Source organism: Pipistrellus hanaki (assembly GCF_964339955.1).
Source record: "Pipistrellus hanaki genome assembly, chromosome: 1".
Classification (NCBI taxonomy): Eukaryota; Metazoa; Chordata; class Mammalia; order Chiroptera; family Vespertilionidae; genus Pipistrellus; species Pipistrellus hanaki.
In genome coordinates, this window is record NC_140503.1 from 2,784,049 (window position 1) to 2,797,079 (window position 13,031).

Consider the following 13,031-nt stretch of genomic DNA (forward strand, 5'->3'; position numbering starts at 1 on the left):
AGGAGCCAGGCCCGCTGACTCTGAGCCAACATTTCCTCCCGCGGCAGCCGCGCTCCCATCCAGTCTGCGGCTCCACTGGGCAGGAGGGCCGCCTGGAGGGCCCCGCACTCTGTGTGTGTGGTTGGGGGGAGCAGGTGCTGGAACAGCCTCTGGTGACGGGCACCCTGGGTGTAGGGAAGGCGCCCGGGGAGGGTGGGGGACTGTCCCGCTCTGTGGTCCCGGCGGTGAGGTGGCTGTGGCTGGGGACCTCTGCTGCCCCATCTCCGCATTCAGTGCCCTGAGGCGCTCACAGCGCGGGGCGGGGGGGGGGGGGGGGGGCGCGCAGGGGGGCAGTGGACACAGGAGAGGCCGGCGGGAGGACTTCCGCCACCACACGGGAGGGGGCTGGGTTCTCGCTAGCCTGTCTTTTTTAATTGATTTCAGAGAGGAAGGGAGACAGAGGGAGAGAGAAACATCCATGTTGAGAGGGAATCACGGATCAGCTGCCTCCTGCACGCCCCACCCTGGGGATCAAGCCTGCAACCCAGGCGTGTGCCCTGACCGGGAACTGAACCCTGAACCCCTCAGTCCACAGACCGACACTCTATCCGCTGAGCCACACCAGCCAGGGCTGTCTTCCGCCCGCCTGCCCCGCTGACCTCTCGGCGGGCAGTCTCAGTCGGACGCCCCCGCCCCCCGCAGCCCGGAACCGGCAGAAGATGCGGCGCGCACCCCGCCTGCTGCTCACGCTGCTGGGGCTGCTGGCCCTGTCCCGCGGCGGCCGAGGCCAGGCCGACGGCCCCCCGGGGGGTCCCGGCGCCGAGGAGGGCGCCCCCAGCCTCAGGATCGCCCCCGGCAACGCCGCCTTCGCCTTCAACTTCTACCACCTGGTGGCCGCCCTCCACCCCGGGAGCAACGTCTTCTTCTCCCCGCTGAGCATCTCGGCCGCCTACGCCATGCTGGCCCTGGGCGCTGGCGCCAACACCCGGGCCCAGATCCTGGAGGGCCTGGCCTTCAACCTCTCCAACACGTCCGCCCCGGACATCCACCGCGGCTTCCGGCACCTGCTGCTCACGCTCAACCGGCCCCGCGGCTCGCTGGAGACCCGCGTGGGCAGCGCCCTCTTCCTGAGCCAGGCCCTGACGCTCCGGCCGAGCTTCCTCAACCGCACGGCCGCCTTCTACGGGGCCCAGCCCTTCCCCGCCGACTTCCTGGAGCCCGAGGCCGCCGCCCGGCTCATCAACAGCCACGTCCGGGAGGAGACGCACGGCAAGATCGACAGCGTGGTCGGCAGCCTCAGCGCCGACACCGTGATGGTGCTGGTGAACTACATCTACTTCAAAGGTGAGCGTCCGCCCGCTGCTGCCTCGGCCGAGCCTGTGTTTCCCCCGCTGGGTCATTAGTACAGGTAAGTGCGGTGGGTGCTTCTCCTGGTTCCGCATCCCGCACGGAAAGGGGGAAGGACCGGTTCCTGAGCGGAGGAGCTGGGGATGAAGAAATAAAAGAAAGAGACAAGAGGCAGAAATAGACCCAAAAGCTGGGTGCCGGGTGGGAGGCTGTCACTCTGATGGAGGGACAGTCACACCCACCACAGACCACACAGCGCGTTTATCGATTTCCAGAGGGGGTTAAGGTCAAAGGAGTCTTAGGTGTGCCCAGGTCCTATCCATTCCCTCATTCCTGGGGTTTAGCATATTAAGACCTGGGTAAGTCAGGGTCCCATTCGTTCCTCATTCCAAGCACATGGATAACGATGAGAAATCGGTACTGATAACAGTCTCCGACATTTTGGGAGGCTGTTTCTGGGGGACGGCCATGCCAGTCACCTCGAACTCAGCTGACGTTAATTTAAAGGTCATCCATGTGCTTTCTCAAGCGGCCCTCTACAGTTAAGTATGTTGTTAAAATACGTTTTTATGGATTTCAGAGAAGAAGGGAGAGGGAGAGAGAGAGAGAAGCATCCATGATGAGAGAGAAGCACTGATCAGCTGCCTCCCTCACGCCCCCTAGGGGATTGAGCCCGAAACCCAGGCCTGTGCCCTGACTGGGAATCGAACCGGGACCTCCTGGTTCAGATGATACGTGAGGTATTTTTAATAAAAGAAAGTGGATGGGTTGGGTCTGGTAGGGCCAAGCACGCCTTAGAAGAAAACTTTCTGATGTTTAAGATTGTGTAGTATTGAGGTTCCATCTCTTCATACCTTGAGACTTACTTTCTTATCCTCTGAATGACAGTGATTTATGAAGGCATATGGCCAAGGGTAGGGAGTTGAAGGTCTAAGTTTATGTTGCAGCTCTGCCCCTTCCCACGGTGTGAACAGGGCAGGCTGCTCTTGTGAAGGAAGGGTAGGTAGTAAGAGTCCCTCTTCAGTTTTGTTTTTGCGGATCACATGACGTCACATGTTTGTAAACACCTTAGGAGGGGGTGTTTACAAACATGTAAACTATAGCCCACGGCCAGATCTGATGGGTTTCCGGCAGTAAAGTTTTACTGGCATACAGCCATGCCCATTCATGCAGGCATTGCCCCTGGCTGCTCTCTCTCTCTCTCTCTCTCTCTCTCTCTCTCTCTCTCACACACACACACACACACACACACACACGCACACGCACACGCACACGCCATGGCTATAGAGACTGGACGACCTGCGAAGCCTACAGTATTTGCTTCCTGGCCCTTTGCAAAGGAAGTTTGCCTGCCCCCTGATCACTACACATACTCAACGAATAATCACAGTAATTGTAATTACTCTAATGATATTGATGCTCTTTTAGAAAACATTTACAAGTGCAGCCAGCCAGCCTGGCTCAGGGGTTGTGTGTCCACCTATGAACCAGGAGGCCATGGTTCGATTCCCCGTCTGGGCACAGGCCCAGGGTGCAGGCTCGATCCCCAGCAGGGGGTGTGCAGGAGGCAGCTGATCAGTGATTCTCTCTCATCATAGATGTCTCTATCTCTCTCTCCCTCTCCCTTCCTCTCTGAAATACATAAAATATTTTTTTAAATGCTAAAAGAGAAAATAGAAATTGCCTAGCCCTCTTCCACCCTGAGGCGATGGATGTTAGCACTGTAGCATGACTGTTTCCCGTCTTTGGCTCACACACACGTATGAACACGGTTGGAATCCCAGTGCGGGGAGACAGTGTGTGTCAGTCAGGTTCCTTCCGTGGGCTCAGCGGGAGGGTTGGGGGAATGAGAGCTTGCAGGGTTGTGTGTGTGTGGGGGGCGGGGGGGAGGAGGAGGAATGAGCAGCTGGAGGAAGAGGGAGGTGAGGGACAGAGAAGCCAGCGGTGCAGGTGACCAGTTAGAGCTCATCAGGAGCCCAGAGGCCAGGCGCCAAGTGCCGCGCTCCGAGGCGGCCCAGTCTGACGTCACACGACTGTCACACGAGAAGGTTCACGCACTGCCGAAACTTTAAAAAACCGTCCAAATTCTGCGAACGCTGGCAATTCATAGGAAGTTGCAACAGTAGTACAGAGTGCTCCATGGACCTTTCCCCCAGGTTCCCCTCGATAACATGTTACATACATGTTCGTACATTAGTACAATCCACAGGCTTTATTCAGATTTTGCTGGTTTGCATGTGTGTGTGTGTGTGTGTTTGCGCACATGTGCACATGTGCGGTTTTATGATATGGATCTTGTGTTAGTCGCTGCACACTATTATACTGACTCTTCCTTTTAAAGCGTAATTTAAATGCAGAATATACACACCACCAAGGGGGCCCCATTGAGCCGGAAGGCGGGGGTCCGAGTGGCCGAGGGGCCGCCCCGGCGGGAGGAGGGCCGGCCGGCCGCGGACACCTGTGCTCTCTCCTCCCCTCCCGCCCCCCCAGGTCGGTGGAAGAGCCCGTTTGGCCGCTCCAGGACTGCCCCCCAGGACTTCCACGTGGACGAGCACACGGTGGTCAAGGTGCCCATGATGTTCCAGGAGCAGGACAGCCACTGGTACCTGCACGACCGGCACGTGCCCTGCTCGGTGCTCCGGCTGGACTACCAGGGCGGCGCCCGGGCCCTGCTGGTGCTGCCGGACAGCGGGAAGATGGCGCAGGTGGAGGCGGTGCTGACGCCGGGCATGCTCCGCAGGTGGAGCCGCTTGCTGCAGAAGAGGTACCGGCTCCGGCACCGGTGAGGGGCAGCGCCCGCGGGCCTGCGAGCGGAAGCGTGTCCACGCCGGCCGTGCCGGCTCGGGGCGCGGCCCCTTCGCGGGGAGACCGCCCGGGGGGGCTTTCAGCAGTGACCTCCCTGCCGCCGCCTCCCCACCACTGTCCTCCCGTGGCGGGCCGGGGCGCGGGGTGCAGTCCTCGCCAGCCCTCGGAGGGCCCGCCCTGCGCCAGGTGGCACCTCCGTCAGGAGGGCTGACCGGCCCCTCGGGGTCAGGAACCCCAGCCGCCCACCCAGTGCAGGGAGGGCTGAGTGTAAGGAAGGACCTCCAGGAGGTGCGGGTGATGGAGACCTCCCGCCCCCCATTCCTGTGGCCGGGCACGCGGTCTGTGGCACCATCGGGTCCCGAAGAAGTGAGGCCGGGGGCCCAGCAGAGCCCAGGCGGGGCCTCCGGGGGGCCCCCTCTCCCCGGGCGCCTGGCCCCCACAGAAAGCGCCCTCTGGGGGAGAGGAGCCCCGGGAGCGCTGGGCACGGGGTGCGGTGTGACCCCGGGGAGCCGGCTGGGCGCTCACCCCGCCTCTTTCAGGGCCTACTACCGGAAGCTCTGGCTGTATCTGCCCAAGTTCTCCGCCTCCGGCTCCTACAACCTAGACGAGCTGCTGCCGCAGCTGGGCATCCAGGACCTGTTCACCCAGCGGGCCAACCTGTCGGGCATCGCGGCCCAGGACAACCTGCTGGTGTCCAAGGTGAGCGGCCGGCGGCTCAGCGCCCGGCTCGGCTGTGGGCCACGGCGCCCCCGTGTGACCTCAGAGCCCCTGTGACGATCACCCCGGCCGGGCGCCCAGGAGCCCCCCAGTGCTGAGGTGCTGGGAGGGGCGCTCCCGCCACCTTCGCAGTCACAGCGGCAGGCGCCGCAATGCCACGCGGGGCAGGGGAGCGAGGCGGCGGGCGGCGGGGTCAGAGGCTCAGAGAGGAGGCTGCGGCTGCAGCATGGAGGGCGTGAGGGCGCAGAGGGCAGAGCCATGGGCTGAGGGGCTGAGTCCCAGTCCCCCTCTTAGGCCCTCACCCATTCCCTGGTCTCTGTGTGTCCTCCTCGCAGGGAGGCTTAGGAGATTAGAGAGCCGGTTTGCTCAGTGGATAGAGCGTCAGCCTCTGGACTGAAAGGCCCCGGGTTCGATGTCGGTCAAGGGCGCCTACCTGGTCAGGGCTCATGTGGGAGGCACCCAATCGATGTGTCTCTCTCACATTGATGTTTCTCTCTCTCTCTCTCTCCCCCTCGCTTCCACTCTCTCTGAGAATCATTGGGAAAATATCCTTGGGTGAAGATTAACAAACAAACAAACAAAAAGAAGAAAAAGACTAGCAAGTGCTGGGACAGGAAGTGCTCAGGGAAGGGCACTCGTTATGGTGTGGCTAAGAGCCAGCAGCCAACCACCTGCCCCTGGAGATTCTGCTGGGAGACCCCAGGGGCTGTGGGGCTCCGTCCGGCTGTCCGGGGGTCTCTGTCCCCTCGGCCCCTCGGCTGCTCAGGCCTCTCGCTGTGACTCCCCGCAGAGTGTCCACAAGGCCGTGCTGGACGTGGACGAGGCCGGCACCGAGGCCGCTGCGGCCACCAGCCTGTCCGTCACCTTCTTCTCCGCCGTGCACAACCCCCGCATCCTCAAGTTCGACCGGCCCTTCCTGCTGGCCATCCTCTCCGCCGACACCCAGAGCACCCTCTTCCTGGGCAAGATCGTCAACCCCGCGCAGCCCTAGCCCGCCGGGCTGCTGTCCGCGGGGCTGGCCCCGGGGCTGGCGAGGGCAGCGGTGCCGGGTCCGGGCAGAAGCTGCTGGAGGCAGGAGGGGAGTGGGGGGGCCAGGCGGTGTGGACTGGACACGGGGCCCCCCCACGGCCGTGCAGTCTCAGCACCCCTGCCACCCCTGCAGTGAGTGTCTGCCGGGAGGCGGGAGACCACCCCTGCCCCCCCACCCCGCCCCTGCCTCCCCCGCCCCGTCTGAGGGTGGCTGTGTGCATTAAACAGACTGATGGCGAGGAGCCTGGCCCAGCGCCTTGTACACAGCAAACACTTAATGAATGCACGCCTTTCCCGTCCCTCTGGGTCTTTGCCCTGCACACCCTGCGTACCTGGTCCCAGACTCGGGGCCGAGGGGGTTGGTGCGGTGTGTGTGGGGGGGAGGGGAGGGGCAGACAGCCACCTGGCAGGTGGTGCCTTGTTCCCGAAGGGGGTGGGGAGGGGGACCCAAGGGCCCTGGCAGGGAGAGCACCTCCCGGCCGGTGAGGAAGGCTGCGCCCGGGCCCTGGGGGGCAGCCTCTCCCCGGGGCGAGGCCATGGTGGTCCGGGTGCTCCGCCGAGAGGAGCCGGGGTCCCAGGGGGGCTGCTCTCACAGCCCTGCTCTCCTGATGGCTCTGGGCCTCGGGCCAGTCCCCCCCCCTTGGAGGCCTCGGTTTCCCCAGCAGCGCCAGCAGGGCTGGCCCAGGCGGTGCCGCTCGGACTGTCTCTGAGGATGTGGGTGACTCATGGGGAGGGTCCCCCAGAATCTTGGAGGAGAAGCCTGGACCCTCCCCCGGGAGGAGGGCCGGCAGCCCCCGTGTTCGTCCCAAACCAGGAAGTGCCCACGCCCGCTGCCCCGGCGGCCTGGGGTTCTCGGGGGTCGGAGACGGGGGTCTCAGGCACACCCCGGTTTTACGTGACTCGGCCTCGGGGTTCTTGGGGGTCGGAGACGGGGGTCTCAGGCACACCCCTGTTTTACGTGACTCGGGGCCTGAGGAGACACCCCCGCACCGAGCACTGTTGGGGTCACGGTGCTCCAGACTGCGTGCGGGCTCTCTGACCGAGCCGGGCCACGGGCGGGGAGGGGCTGGCCGGGGGGACAGAGCCCCGCGGAGACAGGGCTGGGGAAGGGAGCGGAGAGGACAGGGGGCTGGCCTCCCCCTCTGAGGTCTGCATTCCTCCGGGCCATCCATGCCTCCTCTCTTCCAGCAACGCACCCTGCGCCACACACTCCTGCGGCCCCATCAGACGGAGCACTGCCAAGACAGGGCCCTGTCACCCCACTACCTGGGCCCAGTCCCCCCACTCCCTGGGCCCAGTCCCCCCACTCCCTGGGCCCTGTCACCCCACTTCCTGGGCCCTGTCACCCCACTACCGGGCTGCACACCCCACTCCCTGGGCCCAGTCCCCCCACTCCCTGGGCCCAGTCCCCCCACTACCTGGGCCCAGTCCCCCCACTCCCTGGGCCCAGTCCCCCCACTACCTGGGTCCTGTCACCCCACTTCCTGGCCCTCGGGCAGATCACAGGGTGTGACACTGGCTGAGGCCCAGGCTCCTGGCGGAGTGAGTGGGGTGGGGGTGGGGGGTCTGTGAGTGAGGGGAGGAGAGGCTGTGAGCACGGCCCGAGCTGTGTGCTCTGCCCCCCTCATCCCCCCAGCCTGGGACCGATGGTGACCACCGAGCTCCGCCCTCAGAGCCAGACGCCCTTTGGAGCCTCGGGAAAGCAAATACACGAGGCTCGGGGCGGACACGCTGTCCCCAGGAGCGGCCTGGCCCTCACTCCCCCAGAGTCACTCCCCGGTCACATGGGTGAGGCCGCTTCTGGGGGCCCGTGCTCCGTGCTCCGTGCTCCGTGCTCGAGGGCGTGTGTCTGTGAGGCAGTTCTCTGCGGCGGGAACAGGCCGTCTATCCTCGGAGGGGAGGCCAGGGGGCGGGCGCTGTGAGCACGGGTGTGTGTGTGTGTGTGTGTGTGTGTGTGTGTGTGTGTGTTGGAGGGGGGGGGTGTAGCCTGGACCCCCGCTGCGGCGGAGTGGGAGGCGATGGGGGCGGGAGAGGGCACCATGTTTCCCTCGGTCACTCGTCCTCGTCCCACACACAGTTCCTCGTCAGACTGCTGATGACCAGGAAGCGGGGGCGCCTCCCGGAGGAGGGAAGCTCTTGACAGGGGTTGAGCATCAACTCAGGAACCAAGAGGCTACGGGTTCGATTCCCGGTCAGGGCACATGCCCAGGTTGTGGGCTCCATCCCCAGCAGCCAATCAATGATCATCTCCTTATTGATGCTTCTCTTTCTCTCCCTCTCCCTTCCTCTCTGAAATACACATTTATTAAAATAAAATAAAATAAAACAAGGCTCGAGCCAGCAGCAGCATCTTGGAGGTGTTCTGAAAGTCGGGGCAGGCAGAGGCAGAGCAGTGGGGGCTCAGACCGCCCGCTCTGTGCAGGCCCGGCCCTCACGTCAGCCGCCCGGACACGGCCACGGCCACTCCGTCCCTCGTCACAGCTCGGAGAGGTCCCTGGTCTTCGGAGGCCCGTTCCGTCACGGGTGCTGTCAGGGGCTGATGAAGGGCTCCTCACCGCACTCCAGTGAGACTCTGAACCCCTCAGTTTCCGCCGGAATGTGGCCCGTGGCCCGTGGCCCGCGTGAACCCCTGGCTGCAGCGTAGGGAACCAGAGCTGGCCGGCCTAAGCTGGCTCTGGGGGGTGAGTGTGGGCTGTTTATCCTACGTCATCAGTAGATCCACAAACAGGCGCTGGCAGGGGGAGGGGGGCAAAGGGAGCCTTGAGCACTGGGGCGGGGGGGGGGCACGGGGGGGGGTGGATGAGGTGGCGACGGGCGTAGCCACGTGGACAGCAGCATGGAGCTTGCTCCGCACACTCAGAACGCAACCTTCTGGCCCAGTGACCCGCCTGTGGGGCGGATGTGAGGAAGCCAGACAGTCACTGGAAGGACAGCGGCGGCTCCTCTGGGCACCGAGGCGGCATGGACAGAGCCCGCCCTGCGGGTGCCCCGGCTCCGCCCATGGCCACGTGGCAGAGAGCGGCGGGACAGGGACACCGTGGATGCCCCTCAAGAGTGAAATCTCCCGTTTGTGACATCATAGATGGGCCTGGAGGGCATACGCCGTCAGTCAGGGAAGGACAAACATCACATGATGATCGCCTTTCCACGTGGAAACGTGGAATCAAGGACAATCCAAACTGATACGGACTCGTAGCCACAAAGGCCAGGGCAGTGGCTGCCAGCGGAGGGGCGAGGGGACGGGCGGAGAGGCAGAGGGACTGAGCCGTGTGGAGGGCGGCCACAGAGCGGTCTGGGCAGGTCACGCCGTCGGAATAACTCTGCACAGAGCAGTTGGGGACTGGGTGAATCGGGGAGCCCTGTGTGCGGTGTATGGTTGTCTAGCCACTGTGCGGCCAGCCAGAGCCTAACACGAAATCTTATAAAAGGAGACCAGACTCAGTAAGGACTGAGCAGGAGGGCTTCAGGCCAGGCCTCAGCCAAACACCGCCCTGCCCCCGTTATTTCTGTCCCTGCCCCGAGTTGCGTTCTGAAGGGTGACGGGGAACCTGGGCGTTGGAACCAGAAACCCTGCAGTGAGCACCCCGAGGCTCCCACATTGCGGGGGTGGGGGCCTCTCTGACCCTCTGTGTCCTCTTCGGGGCCGATGATCACGGTTATATGGGTGACATTTTGGACTGAGGAGGCTCCGTGGCGGACTGCACAGGAGCTAATGCATGCAGCGTCCAAAATGTCACGCCTGGCCTCACTGTGTGCACTCCCCATGTGTATTGGAAGCCCATGTGCAAACATCAAAGCACAATTCCCTCCTGTTGGTCTGCTTTTGTTCACTGATTATGAGTCCAGAGGGAAGGACGGGGACAGTGGGCGGGGTGGGGTGGGGTATGTCTGTAGCCCCCACCACAGCAAAGTGGCCCCGGAGCCAGGAACCAGCGGGGGGCGGCTGCCGGAGTGCCTGCCCAGCCTCTTCTCCCAGAGCCGATGCCACCCCTGCCATGCCCCCGCCAGGTGAGACCCAGGTGACAGGAAGCCCGCAGCCAGGCCAGGCTCCGTGGGGCCCTCACCTGTCCCTGGCGGTGAGGGCGGCGGGTCCCCTCACAGGCTGGGGCTCTGGGCGTCTCCCTGGGGGCTGTTTCTTAAAACTAACCAGACTAGCCCTGGCCGATTCGGCGCCGTGGACAGAGCAACAGCCTGTGGACAGGAGGGTCTGGGTTCGATTCCGGTCAAGGGCACATGCGTCGGTCCCAGGCTCCTTCCCGGCCTGGGTCCTGGTCGGGGCGTGTGCAGGAGGCAACCGATCGATGTCATCAGTATTTCTCTCTTTCTCTCACTCCTCTACTCTCTCTAAAAATCAGTGGGAAAATATCTTCGGATGACGATTTAAAAAAAATTGACTCGACTAAAGCAATCATCCCCAGAGGCATGTTTTGGGGTGTTGGGAGATCCCCCTGTTCCTTTACGGAGCCCCCTCAGCCCCTCGGGGCTCGCCAGGCAGTGGGTAGGTGACCCTGGTCAGAGCCCACGTGGCTATCTGTGGGCTGGAGGCTGGAGGGACAGCAGAGCAGGGCTGGGGGGCGGGGCCGGGGAGGGGCGGGGCCACAGCCCCACTTGGTCAGTGACAAGCACTGGCTCCACTTGAGCAGCCTCTGCCCTGCCAGAGCCAGGCCGTTGCCTCCACTGCTGCGCCCTCGCCCGGCACAGGGTAAGGACCGGCACGGCACGCGTGGCCGTGGGCTTGGGGGCCGGTGCGGAGGGTGCGGGAATGGGCTGCGGCTATGGGGCTGGAGGGCTGCAGCCTTGGGAGGTGCTGGGTGAGCAGGGACGCCCGCAGTGTCGTGAAGGGCGCAGGCCTCTGGGCACAGAGGTGGCCTGGGCGTGACACCAGTGTGGCCGAGCCTCAGTTTCTCTCGGTGAGATGCAGCTTACAGCTGGACCAGCTAAGATTGATTGGGGATGGCTCTCACCCAGGCCGGTCCCCCTCCTGGACGGTGAGTGTCGCACGGGAGGGGCCTCCACGCAGTGACGCCCGGCGAGGGGAGAGCAGGAGGCTGCAGACCGCCCACAGCACCCAGAGCAGCCGCCTCCCCCACACACACCTCCCCACGGCCCAGAGCGGCCCGCCGAAGGCCAGCAGGCCGGGCCGGGAGCCGGGCCGGGAGCCGGGCCATGGCTGTGCACAGGGGGGCTCCCTGCACCAGACCCGCCCGGCCCCCTGGCCTTCGGGAAGCAGGACAATGACCGACGTGGCCCGTTTCCCGGGTAAGGCTGCGGGCGGAGGTGCCACGGGAGCTGCTGGCGCCCGGCCACGGGTTAGACAAACAGAACGGAGACTCACGGGAGAGGAGCTTCCTGTGTCTCTAGGGAACGAGCGCAGGAGCTGCAGCATCGAGAGGGCCTGCTCCGGGCCAACACCACCCTCCCGGTGAACCGCAGCCTGACCCGGGGCGGGGGCCTGGGGCGCTGGGAGGAGAGGGATGTGGGCTGGGCCCTGGTGGTGGCCATGGTCTCACGGGTGTGAACGCACCGAACTCACCAAGCAGCCGCTGACGGGCAGGCTGTGTGGTCCCGCCTCAGGGAGGGGTTTAGAGACAAAAGGACAGACTGGAGCCGGGCGGTCGTGGGGGAGGGTCCAGGGCACCTGGCCGTGAGCCCCGGCTGTGGGCACTCGCTCTGCATACCCCGCTCGGCGCCTCGTGTGATCTGACCCCCGTCTTACCGAGGACGGGAGAGGGTCCCATTCACTCATTCACTCACTCATTCACTCACTCATTCATTCATTCATTCATTCACTCCTTCATTCCTCAGAGCGTCTCTCTGGCTGGTGAGCGAGCAGCAGTGAGGGCCCCCCCCTGTGAGCACCTCCGCTCGTGGGCGGGAGAGGCGGCAACAAAGGAGGCGCCGAACGCAGAGCAGCTGCCCTGTGTGCCTGCGGCGGGAGGAGCAACGGAGAGGCGGTCACACAGGGACGGTGGGCCGGGGCGGGGGGCAGGGGGCCAGCTGGGTCCCCAAGACCCGCTTCCCGAGGCCTGAGGTCTAGGAGAGGCTGCCCGAGAGGAAGGCAGAGAGGGGGCCCGGGGCTGGGATTAAGAGAAGACCTGTGCCCGGGACAGGTGCCCGGAGGACACACGCTGAGGGCAGAGCGGGCCAGGCTGAGGCTGGCGAGGGCCAGGCCGGGCGAGGCCACAGGTACCTGGTGGGCCAGCACAGAATCGGAGTTAAATTTCACCCCGTGAATGGGCAGCGCTGGAGGCTGGGGAGAGGTGACCTTGCTTGGGATTGGACAGCCAGAGCTGTGAGAGCGGCCCCGGCAGGAGGGGGACGAGTGGAGGGGCTTCCTTTTAGAGGGTGGCAGGACCAGCCGAAACCGGTTTGGCTCAGTGGATAGAGGCGGGCAGGACCGGACCAGCCTTCCCGAGGGTCGGGGGGGAGGGGTGTTCCCCAGGGCACTGCTCTCCGGGAGCGCGGCCCCTGCGTGGTCAGGCCGAGGGGAATTGGGTGCGGCTCCCCCTCTCCGTGTGGGTCGGGACCCCCCCCCCCCCGCACACCTGCCTCCGCGGAGCCCACGTGACCTGTGGGACTGGGCTGCCCAACGTGGAATCCACGCCAGCAGGTTCGGGCCACGGATGGGGGTCACTCTGGCCCGGAGCCCACGCGAGCGCCATTGCCTGCCGCCTTCCCTCGGACACGGGGGCGTTCCTGCAGACACAGGCTCAGGGGAGGCGCCAGGGCGGGCTCTGCGGGCACCTGGGGGCTCGAAGTGGCACACAGCGGCAAGGCCGGGAAGGGAAGGGTGACGGGGAACCTGGGCGTTGGAACCAGGAACCCTGCAGTGAGCACCCGGCCTCCACATGGGGGGGGGGTTCCTCTCTGACCCTCTGTGTCCTCTTCAGGGCCGTGCTCAGACACGGGCTCCAGGGAGGGCTGTAACAGCCTGGAGAGACCGGTGCGCACGGGGCTGTGGGGTGGGGGTGGGGGTGGGGGTGACGGGGAGGAAACGGGCCGTTCCTTGGGTCGAGCAGGGAGCAGGGCACAGCGCGGACAGGGCGGAGGAGCTGGGTTAATCCCCAGCCTCCCTCCCTGGGCCAGCAGTGCCTCTCACTGGGCCGACTCCTCCGAGGAGCCCGGTGCCTGCTGTGCGGGGAGGGAAAGTGGGT

The 13,031-nt window shown here is 64.8% G+C and overlaps 1 protein-coding gene across 1 annotated transcript in view; it reads left to right on the forward strand.

The window, feature by feature from the left end:
* The first annotated feature begins 309 nt into the window (after positions 1-309).
* LOC311612814 (uncharacterized protein) overlaps positions 310-13,031 on the forward strand; it is a 17,561-nt gene continuing 4,839 nt past the window's right edge. Inside the window, exons 1-7 of the mRNA XM_084866088.1 lie at positions 310-1,323; positions 3,817-4,108; positions 4,671-4,830; positions 5,639-5,838; positions 9,784-9,885; positions 11,239-11,389; positions 11,733-11,908. Coding sequence (XP_084722214.1) covers positions 699-1,323; positions 3,817-4,108; positions 4,671-4,830; positions 5,639-5,838; positions 9,784-9,885; positions 11,239-11,389; positions 11,733-11,908 — 1,706 coding nt within the window. The 5' untranslated portion in view covers positions 310-698. The remainder of the gene's footprint in view (positions 1,324-3,816; positions 4,109-4,670; positions 4,831-5,638; positions 5,839-9,783; positions 9,886-11,238; positions 11,390-11,732; positions 11,909-13,031) is intronic.